The sequence below is a fragment of the Topomyia yanbarensis genome, chromosome 2 (genome assembly GCF_030247195.1).
Source record: "Topomyia yanbarensis strain Yona2022 chromosome 2, ASM3024719v1, whole genome shotgun sequence".
Classification (NCBI taxonomy): Eukaryota; Metazoa; Arthropoda; class Insecta; order Diptera; family Culicidae; genus Topomyia; species Topomyia yanbarensis.
Genome location: NC_080671.1, coordinates 131,293,255 through 131,316,397, shown reverse-complemented (window position 1 = coordinate 131,316,397; position 23,143 = coordinate 131,293,255). Strand labels below are relative to the sequence as shown.

The 23,143-nt window shown below is 39.4% G+C and overlaps 1 protein-coding gene across 3 annotated transcripts in view; it reads left to right on the top strand.

Annotated features, from left to right (window-relative positions):
- The window catches only part of LOC131681359 (uncharacterized), an 833,365-nt gene extending 815,865 nt beyond the window's left edge, over positions 1-17,500 (top strand). For all 3 annotated transcript variants that reach the window (XM_058962114.1, XM_058962115.1, XM_058962116.1), the window contains 5 exons: positions 14,132-14,230; positions 14,323-14,521; positions 14,580-14,758; positions 14,815-14,980; positions 15,035-17,500. In XM_058962114.1, coding sequence (XP_058818097.1) covers positions 14,132-14,230; positions 14,323-14,521; positions 14,580-14,758; positions 14,815-14,980; positions 15,035-15,927 — 1,536 coding nt within the window. In that variant the 3' untranslated portion in view covers positions 15,928-17,500. The remainder of the gene's footprint in view (positions 1-14,131; positions 14,231-14,322; positions 14,522-14,579; positions 14,759-14,814; positions 14,981-15,034) is intronic.
- The last annotated feature ends 5,643 nt before the right edge of the window (positions 17,501-23,143 follow it).

Below are 23,143 nucleotides of genomic sequence, written 5' to 3'. Positions count from 1 at the left end.
GCTCATTTTCAAAGATAGCACCGCTGATAAAACACCCAATAAAAATAGGTGACAAGGGACGCGGACGAAAATAGCTGAGCCCCGACCGGCTGGATTGCCACCTATTTTTCGGGCGAAGAATTTTGGGGTGACACCTGGTAGTCGCTAGTCGCCGGTGAAGCGCCAATTATTTGAATATGCCAATTTTTCTTATTGCCGTATTTTTTCACTTTTCGGATCGAATTTTTTTCTATGAAAAACCATTTTTCACTATTTTCAGAATGTACACTGTGTTTCTAGATGTTTTCTGTGCACTTTTATTGTCCTTGCATCGGGAATCGACGGCCCGTAATGCGAGGAAAAGGTTTTTTTTTCAAACTGTCACCACTCGCGTCAGTCGAAAATATGCCGAAAATTGCTTTTATAAGACACTTCACTTTGTATAATCATTAAATTGCACCGTTATTCACACTTTTGATAACCGGGAGGCAGTAAAATGTGCCGAAAATGATGAAAATTAACTGAATCGAAGGGAGCTCTACGAGAGTCAACCGCTCGCGACGAAGATACCTCTTCCTCAGCAGCTTGGGTTCATCTTCCGAATAGCGAAAAACTTCAGGGACGTATATTGTCTTAAATCGCTTTACTGCGCTTTGGTCCGCTCAACGTTAGAATATTGTTCAGCTGTTTGGAATCCGTACTACCAGAACGGGATTGACAGAATCGAGACTGTCCAACGCAGGTTCATACGCTTCGCCCTTCGTCATCTCCCATGGCGAAACAGATTTCAGCTGCCGAGCTATGAAAACCGTTGCCAGCTAATACACCTCGATACACTCAGCATTCGGAAGGACTGCTCACGAGCCCTGTTCGTCTCGGACTTACTCTCTGCCAGAGTGGATTGCCCTACAATCCTCGGACGTCTGGATATTCAAGCCCGCGTTCGAGCTCTACGTAATAACTCCCTTCTGCGAGTTCCGTTCAGGAGAACCAACTATGGTTGCCAGAGCGCTGTTACCGGACTCCAACGAATTTTTAACAGTGTGGCGACGGCCTTTGACTTCAACCGGACGCGGAATGCGATAAAAGCGAAAATATTGTCAATTTTAAAATGTAATTAGTTCAAGCAACCACCATTGGGGCCAAGGATCCTGTTGGTGAAGGAAATAAACATAAACATAATATGGTGGATACAATTTTTTTAATCACGCTCACAAGGTCCCCAAACTAGATATTGAGGAAATACTCATTTATGTGCGTTTTTCACCTCTATAAGTACTACCAGCAGCCTCCATCGAAGTCGCTAGTCTTGCGAATCTCGCCCATTCCATTCTAAACATTGTATCTCCTAGAATGTATGGGACTCAACACTCAAATTTTATGTACATAATGTTCGAAGATCGTTCATCAAAAATCGTTTTATCACCGCTCTAGATATTAACCTTCAAAATTGCCTTAAATCTTCTTTGATATTCGAAAAATGTTCCGAATTTTTGCAATTTTCCTTGAAGTTAGTAAGATTTTGGACATGTCGTACCTAAAGCTTGAAGAGGCTTTTTAATATTCGTCACGTCGTTTGTAAGCTTTTCTCGAAATACTTCGCTTAAATTAATTGCGAGTTTCATGAAATTCACTTGGCATTTTTTTAAGTTTGATAGAATTTTGTAAAATTTGCAGACGCCCACAGTGGCTGGAGGCCGGGCAAAACCTCAAAAAGTTATGTTTGAAATATCGATATTTCATATTTTCCCTAAATTTCTCATGTATTGAATAATATATATTCAAAATTTTATTATCATTAGATAAGAAAACAATTTTTAACACCAGTTTAAACGTAGCCGGATTTTTTTTAATAATTTTTATTCCCGAAACAACATTTTCTATGCTCAGTTCAAATGTATGTTGCTCTTTTGATTTTGGTCCGATTTTCTCACAACTAGTTTTATAGAGAAACGAAAGAACTTGGTTTGTGATTATAATATATGCACTAAGTTTGCTGGGAACTAACTTTTTTGTTTAATTATGTTTGAGGTGGTCAGATCAAAAATACTGTTTTCACTAATGTATTCTTTACAATCAGGCGAAACAATTTGGTACATTCACATATTATACATTCTATGGGAAATTACCTCTACTTTTCGAATATCAAGGCCTTGTTATGCGCCTAGGTGCGCAAACGGGTTTAATGCGATATTAAAGTTTTGTTACTGGTATGGGGGTGCATGGTGTTTTGTGCAAAATAATTGGACAATCTAAGTAAACACTTTATACAATGAATTTAAAGTAGTGTTCTTAATTGTTTTTATAATTTGTCATATCAACAATATTTATTGTTGATATTGATGGACAGTGCCGGAAACTTATTAAAATGGGATCATAGTCATAAGGACATAAGTCGGGACATTACACGAATAAAATCCCGACCCACATCCATCCCCCTGAACCAAGGCTTCGTTGATACCTTTGGGATAATGGAATGTAGCCATCGTCCAAGTTCACCATTGCTCCACGAGGTTTGCCAGCTGTTGAGTGTCTTCTGATGACAAATACTAAAAAAATTCGTTGAAGCAGATTGGTCTTTCGTATATGTCACCATTTAATGCGCCCTCCTTTGCTAATGAGTCGGCCTTTTCATTGCCCGGGATAGAGCAATGAGAGGGGACCCAAACTACTCCCAGGCATTGTCATCTATTCATTTTCTGTGCAATTTCAGCTAGTCCAGGTCAACAACGGAGTTGCAACCCGGGTTGGTCGTACAAGCTCAAACTATTAGATATCCGACAAGAGATTTTTTATATTCGTGCTTTTAATAAAACTATTCTTAAATTAGATGAAATTCCTAGTATGAGCGCACCTTAAATGCGCTTCGCCAATAAAAAATTGTTTTAATAAAAACATTGCCATGTAACGAAAGTTCGCGAGCAAAGTTCTACGCTGCTCTTAGCAGTTCCAGCTTCATCGTTCGTTTGCAGTTTCCGCATCTAGTGACCCACTGTAACGCTTTTGCAATCCCTTTCGCTTAGTGTCTTGTTTATGGCTATCAGCACACTTTGAACTACTTTATGATCAACAGTTAGCAGCAACCGTAGGAGTGAAGTGTGTCAGATAAACGCTAAAATAGATTAACCAAATGTTTGCTGATGTTTCCCCATGTCATTGGTGCTATTATCTTTCAGAAAAAATAGCCACAACAAATATTGAAATATTGAAATATTTTAATTATTTACAAAAACTGTAATTGCAGGTTTGGTGCTTTTTATGTCCGGTACTGTGGTACAAAAATGAAAATAAAATAGTCATATCGCTTTTTTCAACTTCTCTACATTGTCAACCAAAATGTAAACGGCTGATCGATAAAAATGGCTCATTACTGAATTTAGAATTCTTGACTCACCCAGCGTAAACCAAACCAGATGGGTAAATTGTTTTTTCTTTCAAAAAGTTGATAAAACTTTCAACCCCATTAGAGCCACCTCTGCTCTGCAACTGGAATCACCCAACATAATCACAATATGGAAAGTGCCAAAGCCAGATACAACTCACTTTACACTAACAATATCTGATATGTGAGGTTTTGCTTCCGTTTCTGACGGGGAAAATCTATTCATTAAAATTTATTCTAACGACCTCCTCTTCGTTATCAACCAGCAGTTCGCAAGCTCTTTGCCTTGCGTTCGGGTGAATGGTACCGTACGCCCGCCAGACAGAGCCAACCACAATGATAGTGAGATGATAGTGCACAGCTCTTGACATCGGAGTTTTTTTTTCGTGTGAGCTGACTGCTTCCGGTGTTTAAAATGTTTTAAATGATCGCGCTTAAAATATCGAAAACGTAGAAACTGCTTCTGATATAGTTTAACTATGCATACGCCCAGAACTGACCCGGTAAGAACCACTTTCCGTACTAGGAATTTTCCACAATCGTACGCCTGAATGCCGGCCCCTTTCCAATTGCTACTGGGAGAGCGCTACAAATCATAAATATAAAATTGCTGTGCTTTACGATATGTACCACATAAAGACTCGAATGTGATGTTGGCCAGAGGTGGATAAAAAGTATAATTGTAAAAATGTTAGGTTCTATGACTCGAGAAAATTCAAGACTTTTGCAAAAAATGATTAGACATTCAATGTAAGAGATTTTTGTTTTGGATATGTAGACTGTCAAATATGTACTCTAAAATAAGGAGTGAAATTAAATGCTGCTTTAAATTGAACATTACCTCACCCGCTTGATTCACCTCATTTCGACAAGATTTCCCACGTTTACTTTAATATCGTACACCATTACTTCACAGTCATCATCATTATCAGTGCCTTCCCTGTCGTCGGTTATGATTGCTATCATCACGAATAAACTCAGCATCAGCGGAAAGTCAGCATTTTACAGCCACTGGGTTATATTCCTACCCAGGAATTTCCCGGAGGTTCTTCCTCTGTCCTTCATACATTCGCGGTTCCGGAAACACATATTTAAAATCATCTGGGATGGGATAAGCAGAGTGGCACAATGTCATCTTGTCAGTCGGCATCTTCCAGTTGGTTGGCAGGATAGGAAGACAATCTCAAGCCCCTTTCCATCAGACGGACTTAACAACCGTAAAGATGTGATGGGAAAAGCGTATTATTATGTACACACTGTTCGTTGGGCTGTGGCTGCTGCTTCTGTTGCTGAATTTTATGATTCTTAAGCAACATTTCAGTACACCAACTACGAACCGAGATAAAAGTTAGGGGAAATGTGAAGTTTATTGCGCGTGTTTTGCCTTCCCTCGTTATCTTGCGGTTTGTTTGGCTGGCTGGTGAACCAAGCCGTCATTAGGGATGGTGTGTGGCATTTTATGCCCCCTGAAGAAAGTGAACGTGGCAATCGTGATCCTGAATCCGGTTGTTCGCACGTCTACATATGCTTCCTTGGGCATGGCTGATTTGCCGGCTTTATGACCCCATTCAAGTGTTATCTAAATGTGGTTCTAATTGAGTTTTAAGTTTGTTGGCTTGTGGTTAAGCCGAATGGTTTATACTATCGTTATAGAGAAACAGATTTTTTATGATTGTGCAATTTAACACGGATGTTTATCAATTGAGAAATAATGAAATTCTTCTAGTTAATTTTAGTTACGACTCGCAAGAGACCGATCACCGATAACCAAAGCCTTTAGTACAATCATTCAATTAATAAATATCCAACGAGAAACGACCCTCCGTTAATATTCCGCCTTTAATCACTGGAGAACAAAAGAGAAATTATCTGGTTAATTAAGAGATAACTTGTTCAACAGGTCTATTTAGAACACCCACTGTGTTTGAATCTCTTGGCCGGAGGAAGACAATTGGCACTAAAAAGTTAGTAAGCTTTTTGCCCCGCCGAGAAAATTAGCAACAATAACCGACCGCTCGGAGGAACCTGCTAGCATCCCTAACATGATCGTTGCTACACAAGTAACAGCCACCGCTCTGTAGCCTCGTGCGCTCGGTGTTTCGTTCATTCTATTATAAACTGGCATTTTGTGGTTTAGCATGGTATCCGTGTTCAACAAGAAAACAAAACCAGAGACGAATTCAGACCATACGGAGCTTCCGGGCGCAATGGAATTGAGAGGCCCTAGAAATAGAAATTATGTTTACTAAAGTAGTGAGAGGCTTTGTGATATGAACATGATGAAACACCACGGAGATGGTTGTTTGCCGGATACCAATAACGAATCAGAATATTGGATATTTTATAAATTTAACACCTGTATTGTAGTTATCCGTGCACTGAATATAGACACAGTCGCATATTATTTAACTATTAAGGTTGGACAGAGAATGCGCAAAAATCGCAAACGAAAAAAGCAGTCTTTTTCCACACCGTGTGTTAGATCTTCAGATCAATCAGCAGTACTGTATCAACATTCTACATAAGCTGATTGATTTTTATGAAGATCTAACACACAGTGTGGAAAAAAACTGCTTTTTTCGTTTGGGATTTTTGCGCATTCTCTGTCCAACCTTAACGTTGTCCATTATTCTTCCTTTTTAGCTTTGCGAGAGTAAACTGAAATATAAATGTTTGAACCGAAATGTTTGAAAGTTAAAAGCCCTTTTCCAGAACTTTACCAAGAGTATCCAGCAGGTATATAGGCCGATACGATGCTGGATTTTCTAGTGGCTTCCCTGATTTTGGTAGCAACACCAGCTTCTGGATCTATCGGGGAAGTAGCCTTCGTCCCGACATTTCTGTAGAACTATCCTGGACACGTCCGGGAGCTTTCTTGGCTTTCAGAGCTTTTGCCACTCTAAGGCTCGTCGGTGGAGACTCGATTGTCACCAGTATTACCACTGTCTGCATCAACGTACGGTGTAGGCGGCCATGCGGTTAAATCGTGCTTCGGGAAAAGACGCTCCACGATAATTTTCAGTTTGTCCGCGCACATTTCAGCTGGTGTCGTTGGACCCTTAATCCGGCCCATAACGACACGGTAAACGTTGCCCCAGGGGTTAGCATCTACTTCTCTGCACAGCACTATCTCGCGTTTTGAAGCGACCCTAGCCGCCTGGAATGTCCCCTTATACTCTTCTAGGACTGCCTCAGATTTTGCTCTCTGTACTTGTCTTCTGGCTTTTGGCAGCACGAAGGATGCTGAACCTTTCGTTCCACCAAAACGTGTGACGCCGGCAATTCCTTGGCTCCGTTTTCCTCGGCATTGTTACATCGTTACGTATAACACTCTCATAAGCTACTATTGAATTTTTAGTTGATCCGACTTCTGAATCCGGAATTACGGGTAGAAGAGTGGGGTCACATAGAACATTCCCATATAAACTGGTAACACCATAACGTCCGAATAATGTAATACATATTAAAATGGGTGCAACATTACTTTGATTTGCGGGACTAGATTACCAATGATCAATCAAAGTGGCTTTGACCACATACTCACCAAACTCACCAAGTTCCTAAACTAATATCACACCTACTTCCCAGCGAATTCTTGACTGATTTTTACAAACTTAATTTCGAATAAAAGATGCAGTAGTCCCATAAGTTAATCTCACAAGTACTTCAGCTCGCCTGCGAGTGAGCCTAAAGCTCTTTACCCCATTGGATAAGAAACTTTAGTATGTGTCTGAGTTTCAGTCGTACAAACATGGTATCGTCTATGTAAGGACGGCCGAAAACTCGAAATCGCAATTGCGCTACCGCTGGACAGTTGCATATCAGATGATATGAGGTTCCGTAGTCGGATTCACAAAGATCACATGAAAAAGACTCAACGCGCTGAATAGTTGCCATGTGATAATTGAGTTTACAGTGGCCGGAGATTTTTTGGACTGCAGATCTAAAACATTTCTTATATGCACTATGAGCTGACCTGAAAGCCCTGGAATCACCACGCTGACGCCGGTTCCAAGCTCTTCTCATATCATTCTTCATTCTTTCAAGCTCAGCCCTCCACCACGGGGTTCCCCTAATCGTTTTAAAAGTACGAAGTGGACAAGTTTCTTCGTAGGATGCTACTATGAATGAGTTTGTCGTATTCACGACGTCTTCTAGTTGACTAATTGTTGGAAAATATCCTTGAAATTTAGTCGCCAAGTTTTCCAAAAAGAGGTCCCAGTTTGTAGATTTAGGATTACGATATGTTATATATATTTATGAGCGGATAGAGACGGTTCAATTTCATTTGGAGCCTGCCAATTTTCCAGCTCATGCGAAATTCTATCAGAGCAAAGCGTTATGTCTAACACCTCCTCCCTCCCAGACTTCGCAAAAAGTAAGTTCGTATGGATTCACCCTATGAAATCAGCTACGTCCGGCGAGGCGCTCAAGAAGCTCGACGTGCAGAAGAATGTTTTCGGCAATCCAAGAAGTATTATTTCCGACCGAGGAAGCTTTCGCGTCATCTTTTCACGACTACTGTGTGGCGGAACAGATAGAACATGTTTTGGTGACAACAGGTATTCCTCGCGGTAACGACCAGGTGAAGTGGGTTCATTGTGTTGTTGTTCCTGCTTTAGCGAAATTGCCTATAGATCGCCCAGAAAACTGGTACAAACATGTAGGAGACTTGCAACGGTTTCTCAATAACACCATGTAGCGGAGTATTGGGCAAACTCCTTTCGAGCTGTTGTTCGGCACCAAGATTTGTTCCCTGGAAGACGTCAGGTCAGCTGAATTTGTCGAGGAAGAGTGGGGTTAGCCAGGCCCGATGAGAGGGGGAGGCAGCCAGGGCAATTGCCCTGGGGCCCAGGTCGTATTTGGGGGCCCGTGATTTTACCCGGAAGATGGGCGAACACGTCCGCTATTCGTAGAAGAGCAATAAAAATAGCAATAGTAATTTCTTTGCAATCATTCGCCTTATTAAATTGTTATATGATGAGCCTGTCAAAAAATGGAAACTTTATTTGATAGTTGATATTTGTAAAAAAAAGTTCTTAAGGGAGTTGTCTACTTTGTACACAAGTTTTAACCCTTTATAAGGCCCAGAGTTTGGGACTATTAATGAATGTTATATTAATAGAAACACGGTTCTCTCACTTAGTTTAGAATATATTTACATTTATTTCGTAATAAAAACTGTTTTGAAAATTTACTGCTACCGCCCGTTAGAAAATGCTAGTCTTTGTAATGTTTGTTGTTTTCCAACGAGATTGGTGTAAATATAAAGACATATCGAGCTGAATCAGAAATTCAAAAAGAAATTTAGGTGGGTTACTAATTTTTACCTGACCAACAGTAAATAACCCCTTGATTTTGAGGATAAATTGAAAAATGAGACCACAGATTTCAGACGTTCATTTATTAATTTTATTTTTTTTTCTTCGTAATTTTTACCACTCATGAACCAAATTTTCGGATTTTTTTTCAAAATCGAGCTAATTTTATTGTCCAAAAGGAAATCGCCGTATTTTTTCGAAAAACTTTTCACCAATCTGACACTTTTCACTGTATCTCAATAAAAAGTAATAAGAAGAGTTACCAGACTCCTAACAAGTAGATTTCATAAGATTGGAACTCTTCTTACTTCATATTTCTGCGTTTTGAACTAAACGAAAAGGTGGCAATACAGTTGCCACTGCCTTATAAAGGGTTAAAACGAGTTTTTTAGTTTGAATCGACGGAATACACTACAAAATATTGAGAAGCCAATTTAAAGTATTTTCGAAGAAAACAATAGAACGTCAAACAGAAATGCGAGCGCCCACACAAACGCATCCGTCCTCTTCTACGTTCGCTTCTTTACTGGTGGTGCCGGTTGTTGGCATGGAGATACTGGGCGTGATTATTCCTGCTATTGTAGCACCTGCAGATCGTTCAGCATCCTTCCGGGGGTGCAGAATGCTCTGTTTTAATTGTTTTGCGTCGTTTCCCAGGTAACCGTAAGCACTAATTTCAAACTCTAGATAAGCTATAAGATAGCATTTCCATTGCTAACTATCCGTATACAAGTATTGTTAATGCTTCAATGCACCTAAAATGTAAAGCATTAAATCTAGCACTATATCAACATACAGAACATAGACATCGTGCAAAAAAGATTTTGAAGATAAATGCTATGAAGCTTTTATAGAAAACTCTAAGTGCTAATATAGAATCAGCTTATAGTACTTTGAGACACCGAACAATAACAAATATACATATGCGTTCCAATAGTCACCTAATCTCGTAAACCTTCATGTAATAAATGATGATGCAATAAACTTAAAATCAAAATGTAAATTCTGCACGATTTTTCGGAAAAATACAATTGCAAATATAATCCACAATAGCCGTTTGCATAATTTAAACCGAACATCTAGGTAGACATTGAACTAAAACAAGTATTTTCCCATCCCATTTCTATAGGCACTAAAACATCAATTTAAACAGTCGGCATGTCAAACAAAAGAAGATAGGAAGGGTGGGTACACACCAAAAAATAATGAAAATTAAACGACATGTAAATCAATACGAATGTAAACATAAAAAGCTTGAATCAAAAATTTGATTGAAAATTAAGTTGAATACGATGCACTTAATGAGAGCATCAGAAAGCATATGATTTTACACTTTCGTTTGTGTAATATTACATGTCATTTATTTTACAGCAATATGGGATTAAAATACATTCAAGAGCATTGGTTTGCCGTTTAATGAAACTGTAATTTCCAATCAACGTGTCAAATTACAATAAATATCGCTGAAAAAAGCACGACAAGTTGAGTGTATTTGTACTGGAACTTAATTTTAGAGTTATATTCATACTCCAAATATGTGCATGAAAATAAATTTAAAATCACAAAATATTTTTTTCTGTGTACGCTATCGAAAGTTATTTTTTTCTTTTGCTGCGTCGATAAAGAAGGGAAGAGTTATTTTTCAAAAACACAGCTCTATGTTAACATTGCTGACAGCCATTAAGGTGCTTCTGAACTAGCTCTATCCTGGCACACTATTTCGCCTTTCCCGTCATTAAGTGTGCTTTAATGATCTCCATAGAACTAAGGAATAGGTTTTGTATGCGAATATAGAACATTTCTAAAGCCATTAAATAATGCTTCGTGGTCTCTTGGGTATATTATATTACTCCTAACTTTACCACTTCCTCGATCCTTCCCATCAGGGAAATCATGAAAATACGATCCATGGCAAGGCACAAATCTCCGATCAACATAAGGAACATCACTATGCTATATTTCACCCTAAGGAGGAAAATTGGGTAAACACCAAATTTCGCACAAGGGCGAAATTTTTTTTGGTAAAACCAGTCTTTGCACTTGAAGGGCACAAATCCTTACTTGTTACATGTTTGCGTTTCGGCTTCGCCTCATCAGAAACCGACACTAACTTTTTGTCGGAATGGATTAGCGCCGGCTTGATGCAAATCCCTAAAAACTAAAACACATGGGGAACATGCTATTTGAACTAAATGCAACTGATTCATGATTCCTGAGTACCTGAAAATTGAAAAACTCGAAGCTATGGTAGTTTTACCCGATTTGGATACCACGGAATAAGAATCTGTCGAAATTCTCCTATCTGGAACGCTTTCTATGGATGTGGCAATATGAGTCAACCGGAGACTAATAGAAACCAAGGACTCACGAGTTTCCCATGGCTGAAGAGGTACTAACTCATACTGAACTAGAGGGCTTAGGTTTCAAAGGGCCCGGCATTAATACAAGCCTTGAGGCCTGACGCGGGTCTCGACGGCCCTGGGGTTAGCTGTTCAAGAATTCCATAGAGAAGTCCAGGGTTCAAGCTCGTGCGAGTATAGAAGAGAACCAGCAGAAGATGACGTAGGTGACTTGGTAGCCATCGGTCGAACCCAATTAGGCAGCCATTTGAAGATCGCTGCGAAATTTTTGGGACCATTCCAAGTCACCAAGAAAAAGCGAAACGAACGATACGATGTTGAAAAGGTCGGGACGCACAAGGGTCCGAACAAGACTTCGGCATGTGCAGAGCATATGAAGCGGTTTGTACCAAACGACGATGAAAATGGTTTCTCCGATTGTGAAAATAATTTTTGTGAATCAATAGCAGTAGAAAAACCCAGTGTTGTTATGTAATTAACATCCGAGCCGGATGCTTTCCAGGACGGCCGAATGTGGAAATAAAGGTTTAAACAACCCTAGTTATAGTCCTTTGCGCTCACTTTCTTTCAGATTTGTCTCTCTACCCAGAACTGTGTACCATTCGAATATAAAAATCACTACTCGAGTGATAGCGCAAAGGACCGGTCCTATTGCTTACGTTTGGAATAAATTTAGTCACGGCGTTCTTTATTCCGAACTTTAAAGTTTCCGGTTTCCGTTCTAGTAGAAAGGACTAAGCGTTTCGACATATATACATTTGAAAATTTATAGCGAACATAACCTCCTAGTGTTCATGATGATTCCTGCACCATTCTATGCTCCTGCCTATAATGTTCGCGAACAAAATTCATACCCAAAGTTTGATTAACTTGTGTATGGTTGCGCACAGTCACCAATCATAGAAAATGCCATTTATAAATTAGTTATGGAATTTGTGTTTCGACTCCGTATCATCAGAATCCGACACTAACTTAGTGACAGGACTAAGCTAGCGCCGGATTGACACTAGCTCCATAAGTCGAAGTTTAGTTCTGTTAATAAGTTGGTGTCAGATCTGATGAGACGAAGTCGAAACGCAAATTACATAATTAATTTATAAATGGCATTTTCTGTTATACTCTTCACGCGCGAAGATGGTTTTAAATAATTTTCTCCTTGATGGAGAAAAAATAGTTTTAGCTTAAAAACTTTTCTCCATCTCAGAAGAAATATAGAATAGTACATGTTGCATTGGATTGCTAAGCCTAACCAAGTTTCGATGTCATTAATTCTCATCAGCTTAATCAGAACTTCTTTTCTTGCAAGACATGAAGCAGGACTAATGGTTTGCTCAGAAACACAAATAATTCTATCACTAACTTAGTATCGGATTCTAATGAGACGAAGTCGAAACATAAATTCAGCAACTAATTTAGTTATAAAGGTGCGTAGCGACTGTTGGAAATATACGGATGTGATATGGCTTTTCAGTCGATAAAGCGATTGTATCGATTACTGTGTGATCTTCGCCTACGTTTCGATCCCACTATTGGATCATCATCAGGGCTTGACTACATCGACGAAGTGCTAATTCGTATTGCATACGAGAGAATGTCAGGTTCGAAAGGGTTGATGAACTGCTTATAGCCTGTAGCTATTGTGTACAAATGTTATGATTGGGATGGGTGTCGTGGAATATTAGCACTTACGAAAAATATACATTCAGATCGTGTGAAACCGGGTTTTTCTGTACCAAAAAGTGGCAGTTTTGTCGAATATATCACTAAAACGTTTAAAGTACATGAATCTTTCAATTGCATATTTTGTTCCCATAGCGTAGAAAAAGTTATTCTGATCAGTACAACGGAAATTATTGACGTTCAAAACCTCACACGGCTGCAACTTCTGAGTTGTTTGTAATGGTACCTCGATATTGATAGTTTAAATGTATTTTAGGTTTTTTTTTTAAATTTGATAAGTCACAACAACCGCCCCCAAAACTCTATAACTTACATAATACCAGAATTTGGTATCATTAAGATTGGAGCTATTGCCTTGGATCCTGTTTGAAACAAACTCGAACAAATTACTTCTGGCTCGGGATACTAACGCCTTAACTTAGTACTGAACCTACCCATTCCAGTGCTGATATTTCCGGGGTATATATGATTTTTATGTACTGCAGAAAGGAAGCATCAGAATTCAGTTTTTTAAATTGTTCAGTTTAACGTTAAGCTATTAGATCATACACCAACATCAACATACTAATCCTATTTTAGAATGATTTGCATGTAACTATTTACGGATATTGTTTAATTTCAACCGCATCATACCATTTATAATAAAAATTTAAGTTGTGGTCCTCCCAAGATTTGAAACCTGTTGTAACCTATTTATTCAACTACAACAATTATCGATTGGAACTTCTCGGAAACTATGGAAAACGAAAACACGAATGTAATCAAACAAAACATAAATTAACTGAACTAACAAACCCAACACCAACAGTACGACAGTAAACCAAACGCAACAATTCGATTAAGAAAACTAAAGAAACAGTACGTATTGCTTCAAGTAGTTGTTCTATTCTAGCGTTTTATCTTAGTGTTCCTGATTTAAGTACGTGCATCCAATTTCCTTACAATGCAAAGCCGAATCTGTTGGCAAATAAATCACCGTGTTCTTGCACAATATTCTTCTGCTATGGGTAAGCTTATTCTTCTACTATTCTTACTTAAAACACAATATATTCCTGCTAGTTTATGTTTAAGTTACAAATAAAACTGAATTGATTGTTAAGTATCAACGATAGTTCAATATACTGAAAAAAAAGAAAATGCATAGAATTAAGGCAGCTTCAAAAACCCGAATTCTTTGTAACCGTCAGTGTCAGTCGAATGTTTTGAATAAGACAAAATTATGTAACTTTCCGATGTTGTAACGTATCCGTACGTGTGAAAACGTGTAAATGTTACCCCCGGTAAAACGACTGTTTGTAACAATTGGCAATAGGTGTCTATTTAAGTCTTGTTCCACAGATATCGCAATCAACTAATATTTTCTTCTATTATTTCCATCAATCTTTCCCCAATACCTTTCCACCCAACAGTGTGCCCAAGGTCGTGCCGCATGGTTGGAGCGCGGTAGACGATGCAGCGTGCAAGAAACACCCGCCTCCTGCCATCGACGATGGGTCAAACGTAATCGGGTATAAGTCGGCTATCTTAACAACCAACAAGTTCCAATTCAAGATTGTGTTTGTTTGTTGTTTTTCTCTCCCTTTCTCTCTCTCACACGCAGATACAAGACTCATCGTTGGGTGGCTCCTCGGACGATGAAGACTTACTCGGTGTGCTGCGAGGCCCCAGTTCATTCGCCAATGCCTTCCTTTACGTAGGTTTAGGTACGATAGCAATTGGATTAGTTATAGCATTCGTCGGAACTGGCGAGAAAGGATTCAAAACGGTTGAACTAAGACTAATCGGACCATCGTTAATCGGTGCGTTGGTAGTTGGTAGTGCTTTATCGCTAAGCAATAATTCCAATCTTTGTTGCAGGTCTCGGCTTAATTTGTTGTATATTGCGTATCCTGTTTTGTATATGCCCGTCACACTGTTTATCATCTAGTCGTAAAGCGAGAAATAAGAAAAATGCTAAAATAGATGCCGATCATCGGACTTCCCTGTTACGCGGTGACAGCAAACGAGTATCGATAGCACGCGGACCTCACATACCGGTAAGGAGTGCCAGCACCTGTGCCAAGATAAAAGTTGACCTATTTTCATCCTGCAGACAAAACAGCCACAAATCTACCCCAAGTCGATTGTGAAAACCAAGACGTACGAGGGCGTGGAAGCACTTCGGCAAATAGCAACCACCTCATTATTTCTTCAAAACGAGCAAAAAGTTTCATCCAACCGCATTGTTCCTATCATTAAGGAGCCTGAAAGATTAGAAGGTTTGTGTTTAATTATATAAATTTGAAAACATAACCAGATAGTTTCTTTTCCAGAGCCACCTTTAGAGCTAAAGAAGTTTGAGACTCTCAAGGAGGCGCTCAGTGTGATAGACATCGTTAGTATATCGGATGGGGAAGATGATGACGATGATGCCCGCAGCCACAAGCACCGCCCGCACGATCCTTCTGGTAAAGTGTCCGACACTCAGGTGATAGATCTTACGGTTGAAGACGAACAATCACATTCCATCGATTCGCACCACCAGCGAAAAGACAGCAAGCTCCGAAGGCAACGAACCTCGGTAAACCAGCAAAAACCGAAAGATGCTGGTGTGACAACGGAATCATCGATGTCATCGTTGTCTCCTGGTAGTAGCGGAACTGCAGGTGGTGGCCTATTGATGGAAACCTCGCTAATGATTATCGGCCCTACGCCGGTAAGCTCACCAACCAAAGTACAGCAACAATCAACCCTCACGGTGCCGATGACCACCAATACAGCATCATCCCTGGTCACCGGTACCAGTTCACTGAAAGCAGCGCCATTAACACAATCAACCTCGTCCGCGTCCGCCTTCGGAGCTGTAATAGCTACCAGCATAAACACGCAAATACCCGGATCACTATCACCTTTGCCGTCAACTTCGTATCTACCTAGCGCGGCAGCGATCATGTCTCACGTATCCCCCCTGTCGCCATCACCCACTGCAGGACTGACTCATTACAGTAGCACCAGCAGCAGCAGCAACCTTCTCTCACCCCCTCCGATGACAGGGTTTCCGTCGATGCTAGGCTCCTCGCCGGCCACCAGTCCTGGTCTGTACGATCTGCACACGCATGCTATCAACACGATCACCACGACATCTTCATCGCTACAATCATCAGCCGCGACCACTACCAAGACCGAACCGGAATTAGTATTAAGTCCAGCGAAATTAGGACAGTAGGTATACTATACACTTACACAAATATAGATTTTTTCCTAGCAAAAACAAAAACCGAAAAGCAGGGCATACATCACAAAGTGGGAGATTACGAATATCGACGGAGTCTCAGCCTAACAGCACAAGCGAGCGAGAATTGATACAAAACCCGGAAATGAAACTTCCCGAACGAAGCATCTTTTGCGACCGGTGATATATTTATACAAAACGAGAAAATCGGTCCAATTGTGCTACTAAGCCAACTACGGACACAGACGAGCAATTCCTTGTATGTGTGTGGGAGATTGGTACTGTACTGACAAATGAAACAGGAGGTGGTTACCAGGAAGGAAGAATCCCTATACAAAATATGGCTAATTCTATACGAAGTTCTTATATTTTTTGGGCTACAAGAAGACCGTAGGACTATCATGACTAGGATTGTCTCCTGCAATGGCACAGCATTTGCGGAAGCTTTTTTACACCGAGTTACTTTTTTTACATAACATTATATAAAATTCTCTTAAGACTAGCACGTTATATAAAAAATTATCTTTTGAAAATTAACTCTAAGAATAATTCGTCATTACCGGGTATGGCGCATCGGGCGATACGAGTTATGATCGGTTGTTGACGAAGACATTCACGTGCTTCCGGTGTGATAATCTATATTATAACGCCTGTATAGGTTGTTCATTTATTTTTATACTGTTCCTGTTCCAGACAGAGTCCAGATCACATCTTTCTTCTTTTGTCTCAAGTACCAGCCACATGGGTCGTTGAAAAGCGTTACAACAGTTACGCATAATAACTTGACGTATTTCGTCCCATTTTTTCAACATTCGTAGGCAAAAGTTTCCTCCACAGTTAGCCTCTCCCCGGCATTTCCTAATTTGTCTAGCATGTAGCTCAACGAATAGAAGTTGAGATGGTTCAGGGCGAAGAAACAGGCTACTCTTTCGGTGAAATAAAGTCCGAAAAATAAGTCTACCACCAAGCCCCTATAGGATGAAAAAGTCTCTTGTTGGAAGTAGTGTTGTGCATTCTTGTAGATTTTTATTGTGAAGAAAAGCAAACGGTTCTTCGAGTATCTTTATTTTCTTGAAGTGTCCTGTAAAAAATCCAACAGCATACTTCAGTAGATTCCAGACAGTGCGACTTGATCCCGCGATAACACCATCAATTTCAACTTCCTTCTGTGGAATACAAGCACGATACTAACGCGTAAAATACTCGCGGAATACTATCTCGCTAGCTGTTGTAAGTTTTTTCAACAAACTATCCTTTTTTCAACAAACTATCCTTGCCGGTGTGCCACGAAACTGAGGAAGCTAGAACATTTTCCTATACAATCAACCCGAGTTTTTGACGGAATGCCATCTGTTGTTCTTATTTTGTGCGAAAATGTCACCCTTCTTCACTAGGGGTTTTTTTCAAAACACTCTTATTTTTCTCCTTCTCATTTTTATTTCACTTTCTCAAATGCACTTTAATCTTATACCACTGCAAAAACACCCGCGAAACTTAAATCGTTTACTAAAAAAAAGTTCAAATTTTCTGCCACTGTGCAGAAAGTCACCGACCGAAGACCGAAGGAAAATATTTTCACTTCAAATTTCAATTTTTCGCAATGTAAACAAGCAAGCTGGTGCTTAGCAACAAGCGCGCATTCCTGGCTTCCACACATCTTCACCTTAAACCGACTTAGGTTTATAAACTTTCTCCGTGACTTTGTGAAAGCCATAGTCTACAACCCTTTTTTGAACAGAAATTCCAAAGACCGGTCGTCGATACTGCAAAATACCTACCTTGTACCTTGTTGGCTACAGCGTCATCTCGGCAATGCCGGGCATATCGTAGAGCTCCATCTTTGTCGGTCTTGGGCGGTGTCCTTCCAGCTCCCCCACCCACGTTCAGGAATCGCAGGTCCTCTTCCACTGAGTATAGCCAACGTGTTCGTGGCCTCCTCTTCCTGGCTCCCTGCCGAATATTGTTTTCGCAATTCTTTCTTCCGACATTCGTATCACATGACCAACCTATTGCAGTCTGTCGTATTTTATCTGTTTAACAATATCCGCAGTTTTGTATACTTGGTACAACTCATGATTCATGCGTCTGCGCCACGCTCCATTTTCGCACATCCCGCCGAGTAGTTAACGCTCCGAATGCTCTCCTATCTGCCTCCCTCAACGTTCATACTAGGTGGCCGTAAAGAGCGACAGGGAGGATCAGTGTCTTGTAAAAGGGGAATTAAACTGGTTACGTAGACCGTACACTTGTGACTTGCGACAACGATGTTTCCCGTGAGATTCCCTGTTGACAGCTGCAATACGCTTTTTACCTCACTGGAAACATCATTGCCGCAAGTTACAAGTGTACGAAGATAAACGAATTCTTCGACCACTTCAAACACGCCACCAACAAGCACTACCTCAGATCCGACACCACTAGAAGTACTTGCGACCATGTACTTTACCCAACAAACAATTTAGTTGAATAATTGCTTGAACAGCTCTTGTCCAGCTCATTCTCTTGTATTAAAGGCTTGTTCAGCTTTCGTTGTTTGTTGGGTATCTTGGTTGAATTGATGATTAAGCCTATCCTCGCTGTCTCCCTCTGAGAAGACACAAAGGCCTCTTCCACTGCTCTACGATCGATTCCAATTACTTCAGTATACGACAATATGATTCCGCGACCGTTTCTTTGTACGTCAGCTCTCCTGATAGCTCCTTCATGAGCGCTATTGAACAGCAAATTTGAAAGTGCATAGCCTCGCTTCAGTCCATCTAAGGTCACAAATGAGGTTGAGCTCTCAACTGTAATCCGAATACTTAATTTTGAACCATTCAGAGTCGCATCAGTCGTATCAATCTAATCAGTTTCGCCGAAAAAAACATAATCTGCCATTTCTTTTCACGGAGTTGTACGCCGCCTTAAAATCAATGAACAGATGGTAGGTCTGCTAGTTGTACTCCCGGAATTTGTCTATGATCATCCGCAGGCTAATCATTCTTAGAATAATGCGGTGGATTATTTGGTGCAGCTGCTCACTACCGTGTTTGAGAAGTTCAACCGGGATCTCGTCCTTCCCAAGAGCTTTACCGGTTTCCAGCTCACATATAACGTTATTAACCTCGTCTAGTGTTGATGGATCCACAGGTGCAAAAATACTGCTGTATTTTCCCTATGTAATCTACTTGGTTTTCAGAACTTCCCAGAAAACTCTATAGCTCTTCACCATACTAGGCTAGGAATAATAGGAATATCCTTAAATTTCAGCTCAAGGATATTCCTATTATTCCTAACCCAGTATGGTTGTTGCAGCCGCAGCTGTTGTTAGTTGTCACTTGCGATAAAATAAAAAAAGAAATTCTTATCTGCATCGAGCGGTAACTCAATGTCTGGGTAACTAGCAATAAATCACACGGACACTTTCCATCGTCGTGTTTCATTGAATGGCAGGCCATGTCGTTGGTAAACAGCTGAGCAAGCCACCCCCCTGAGCCGTCTCTGATCAGCTGATTTTTTTGTTTATTCCTTTGGCTTTTCTCGGCTGGATTCAAAGTCCAAAAATATATTGTCGTATTGATCCAACATCGAATGAATGGAATTAACGAAAGACGTTCGACGGATTGGTTTACCTTCTGTTTGCGAGAGAATGGTCTGTCCAATGAATACATCTCATTGCATGACTAATTCTGGCAGCCATTCTGAAAATTTTGAGAACTGCCGGAATGCTGCTAGATTTCTGCCAACTGCCAGAAGTGATAGCTGTGTGCATGAAATTCACTGGCAGTTCGGTTTCAATTTTTCATCTGAATTCTGGCGAAAACGAACTCATTTTAGAAAGCATAGGATACTGTGGAAATTTATCAAGAGAGCAGGACTATTCCCAGTCACTGAAAGCATATACAATTGTGCTCTAGATAAAAGCAGTTATAATCCGTTCGCTGAAAACATTTTGTAGAGTGTAGTATAGTAGTTCAAATTGCCTGCGAGAACACCTAAAGCTCTTGGATTAACACAGTTCGTGGCCGTCGTGCTGTCTTACGATAAATGCCATTTTGGTGTATACTGAGTTAGTTATGCCACATTACTTGTCTAAAAAATCTCTACAAAGTGACGTTTTCAGAATTTTGAAATTCGGCTTGGTTGCTAAGACATAGCGAGAAACAAATCACTATATGTTGGAATTGGCTTTAGTTATGTTGTAGTTTACGATGTCTTTCTACATAAAAATGTTTGCGGAACACAATAATAATTTTCAAATAAAAATACAAGTATTGCGAAAAAATGCAGTTTCACTTTTAAACTGAAAAAATTGCATATTTGGAAACACTGTAACCAACATTTTTTCTAGATTCCCTGACCATTGTCTTTTTAAATGCTTCTTACGGATTGTTTGTAGACCAAATAAAGCCGAAGATATGAAAAAATGTCAATATTTGATGCTTTTTTGTATAGAAAAATTTTCACGCACAATTATGACACGTCATACGAATCTTGTCATCAATACACACTTATGCCACATGTGAGGGTGACTTTTGTTTACATATTTAGCAAAAACTTTCAAATTTCAATATAGTCAACCGATCTTCTTCGTAATATTGGAAAGATTTATACAAAACAGATAGATGTATCAATTGTTTTCTCTGAATTGTTTCTACTATTTACAAGTTTCAAGATATTCAATCTCAAATTTTAGAAATCGTTTTTCTTGAAATGTACAAACTGCCATGAAACCTTAATTGTTACTCGGACAGTGACGAGTTTCGTCTATGCAAGGGCAGTCGAAAACGTGAAATCGCAACTGTGTTGCTGCTGGATAGTTCCGTAGTCGGATTTACAAAGATCACACGAAAACAACTCAGCGCGCTTAATAGTACCCATGTGATAATTGAGTTTGCAGTGGCCGGTTAAAGCCCTGATCAGCATGCTATATTGTTTTTTTTAAAGTGTGCGAAGTTTTTCGAAATCACTGGGCACGGTTATTCCAAAAACCATTTGTTTGACAAGTTTGTAGATTGTGCCAATAATTGCAGTGCTCGGTACCTAAATGTCCGTTATCTGTAGGTTTATCTGAGATAGGGGTACTATATACGTATCCTAAAGAGTGTAGTTTCTGGTCATCACCTGGAACGAGACGCAGACAGCGAAAATCGTAACGTCAACTGCAGTCGATGAAACATGTGAGCCTGATTGATAATTTATCAGCCATATTGGAAAAGAAAGATAAAAATATAAGAAATGTTAGAGACAGCAAGAAAACAAATCTATCCGTTAGTCCCGTTTCAATTTGTCATCTAACACCTAATCTCAATCCTCGATCCTATGTTCGGTGATGATCTTCGTGCATTAGAACTACAATAAAAGAAAGTCAACGAATACTCCGTCGGATACATTCGTGCAAAATTTGCTCATTGTTTTGTAACTTTACCTTTCTCCCACAACGGAATGCTCTCAAACCCAATCCTGAAATTTGACAAAACAAAAACTTCCAAAAGCTACAACAGTACAGATCAGACAGAACCAGAATGGAGAAAACGTTGAAAAGCGGAGCACCGCAATTATTACAAATAAAACGATTTGAGTTTAAATATTTACCACCCAAATATCAGCCAAAGCTTTTTGTCGTTGTTTTGGCATTGTGTTACTTAATACTTTCCCATATTCAAACTACTAATTGTTGTCGATGTTTTAGGCTACATTTATGAACGAAACACGCAAACCGTACGAAACAAATACACAGCATTGTCAACCTGTAATCAAAGCAACTTTTATTACACAGCGCAGAAACTACTATTCGTAAAATTGTAGAAATACTAGATATGATTGCGATTATATACTTACGTTTATCTCTATTTTGATGGAGTCTATAGAAAAGAAGAACAAAATAAACAAAACTATGCATTGATTATTATGCAACACTGCGGAACGAGATAATAAAATGTCGAAGAGACGCCATAAAACACTAAATATATATTTATTAAGCCAAACAGAGAAAAACAGAATATATCATTTATCGAATTCAAGCATATGAGAGAAAAATCCAGTGATACAGAAACTATATTACCAAGAGATTTTAAAAAGGTCATGTACATAGAGTATTGCTTCCAGAAAAAAAAATCTAAAATTATTTAAATATATGCAGCCACTGCTATAGTTTGATTCAATATATGTTAACCTGTTTTCTATCAATTGTTATAACAAGGAAAGAAAGGAAAAGAATGATATATCGAAAACATGACACGTCAAAACACATAAAAGAGACGAACAAACAAACAAATTACACTAAGAATACCTACACAGAAACAATAGAAAGAGGGATTAAAATGCGGAGAGAAAAGTACTATCCGCATGCTTTTCCATAACTGTGAATGTATTTACCGCGTAGCCATGGGGAAAACTTTAACAAAAAAACGATGTTCACAGCAAAATATAAACAATAAACAGCTGCAACCCAGTAAAACCAATAACATTGAATGTTGTATATGATGCATACAAGCAAAGCAAGCGAAAACCTGTGTAAACCAATAAAAACCAAATATCGATGGTACTAGTAGCTTACCGTAACCGTTTATGTAAATGGCTAATGAAACGTGCTAAGTGGACAAGATTGGAAGTATAACCCACACCGTACACTAACAAATCAAGCCAACACAACAACCAATAACATAAGATTGGTGTTTAAATATGAGAATAGTGCAGCAACGCCTGTGCACATTAACAGATGGAAATATTTAAATAAGTAAAACTCACGCCGAGTGTACTGGAAAACAGAGAAAAGCGTGAAAAAAGAACAAAAGAGAAATAAACGAACAAATGATGAAAACTTATTAATAAAAGTTAAGCAGGAGAAATCAATTGAGAGAAGTCCATGCCACTTTGAGTTTCAATAATTCTGTTACTTTCTTTACTTTGTAATCAGGGCCCTTCGAAACCTGCTTATTTGAATCTTGATTGTATACATTCAACTGTTCAAGTCAAACTATGTTGAATCTATTGCTGTTTCTGTTGATCGGAATCTTATTTTCTAGTATACAGTGCGTCTAAAGTTAATGGATTAATTCCAGAAGCAAAAACCTGTGACTATGGCACATTAACACAGCCGTGATCGATTTCAATGGCTTTCCTACCCGGCCAACCTTTAGCGAAGTTGAGCATCTACTGATGCTGATAGGTAAAACGTGACAATTGACGTAGTCATAAAGTTTTCTACTGGGGAAATACAACAGAGTTG